Source organism: Octopus bimaculoides, chromosome 5 (assembly GCF_001194135.2).
Source record: "Octopus bimaculoides isolate UCB-OBI-ISO-001 chromosome 5, ASM119413v2, whole genome shotgun sequence".
Classification (NCBI taxonomy): domain Eukaryota; kingdom Metazoa; phylum Mollusca; class Cephalopoda; order Octopoda; family Octopodidae; genus Octopus; species Octopus bimaculoides.
Genome location: NC_068985.1, coordinates 39,837,532 through 39,838,030, shown reverse-complemented (window position 1 = coordinate 39,838,030; position 499 = coordinate 39,837,532). Strand labels below are relative to the sequence as shown.

The 499-nt window shown below is 28.9% G+C and overlaps 1 protein-coding gene across 1 annotated transcript in view; it reads left to right on the top strand.

Moving 5' to 3' along the window:
* Positions 1 to 291, top strand: part of LOC106874096 (thiopurine S-methyltransferase) — a gene marked incomplete at its 5' end in the record, with an annotated part of 2,891 nt that extends 2,600 nt beyond the window's left edge. Inside the window, one exon of the mRNA XM_014921697.2 lies at positions 182 to 291. Within this exon, the coding sequence (XP_014777183.2) occupies positions 182 to 275 (94 nt within the window). The remainder of the gene's footprint in view (positions 1 to 181) is intronic.
* Positions 292 to 499: the final 208 nt, after the last annotated feature.

The window sequence follows — 499 nt, the reverse complement described above, 5'->3', positions numbered from 1 at the left end:
GACATTTATTTCACTTGCAGTAATTCCTTCTAGGCCTTCCTTTAACTGAACTAAAATAAAGGAAGTAAAAATAGGTTATTTCTTTTCTTCCAGAATATAATTAGAAGTGCTTTACATTTCAACCAATTGTAATAAATCTTGCAATTAATTTTTCTTCTTTTTCTTTTCTGCCAAATCACAGGGATTTTGAAGGACAGTTTAATGCTATTTGGGATCGAGCAGCTCTTGTTGCTATCAGCCCCAAAACCAGAATAAGGTTAGTAATAATTGTTTAATGGCAATAACATAATTACATAGTCATGGTGACATAATAAATGTTGGTTACATAATGCTCAATAATGATAGCAATATAAACTGATGATTATAAGAATACATCCTTCCATTGATACAATTACATACTACATTTTTTTTAGATTAATATCATTTTTCCTCTTTTATATTTTCCGCATATTTCAGTCAGTGTATTGTCTAATCATTCATGTTGCTAATTCCTATTTAA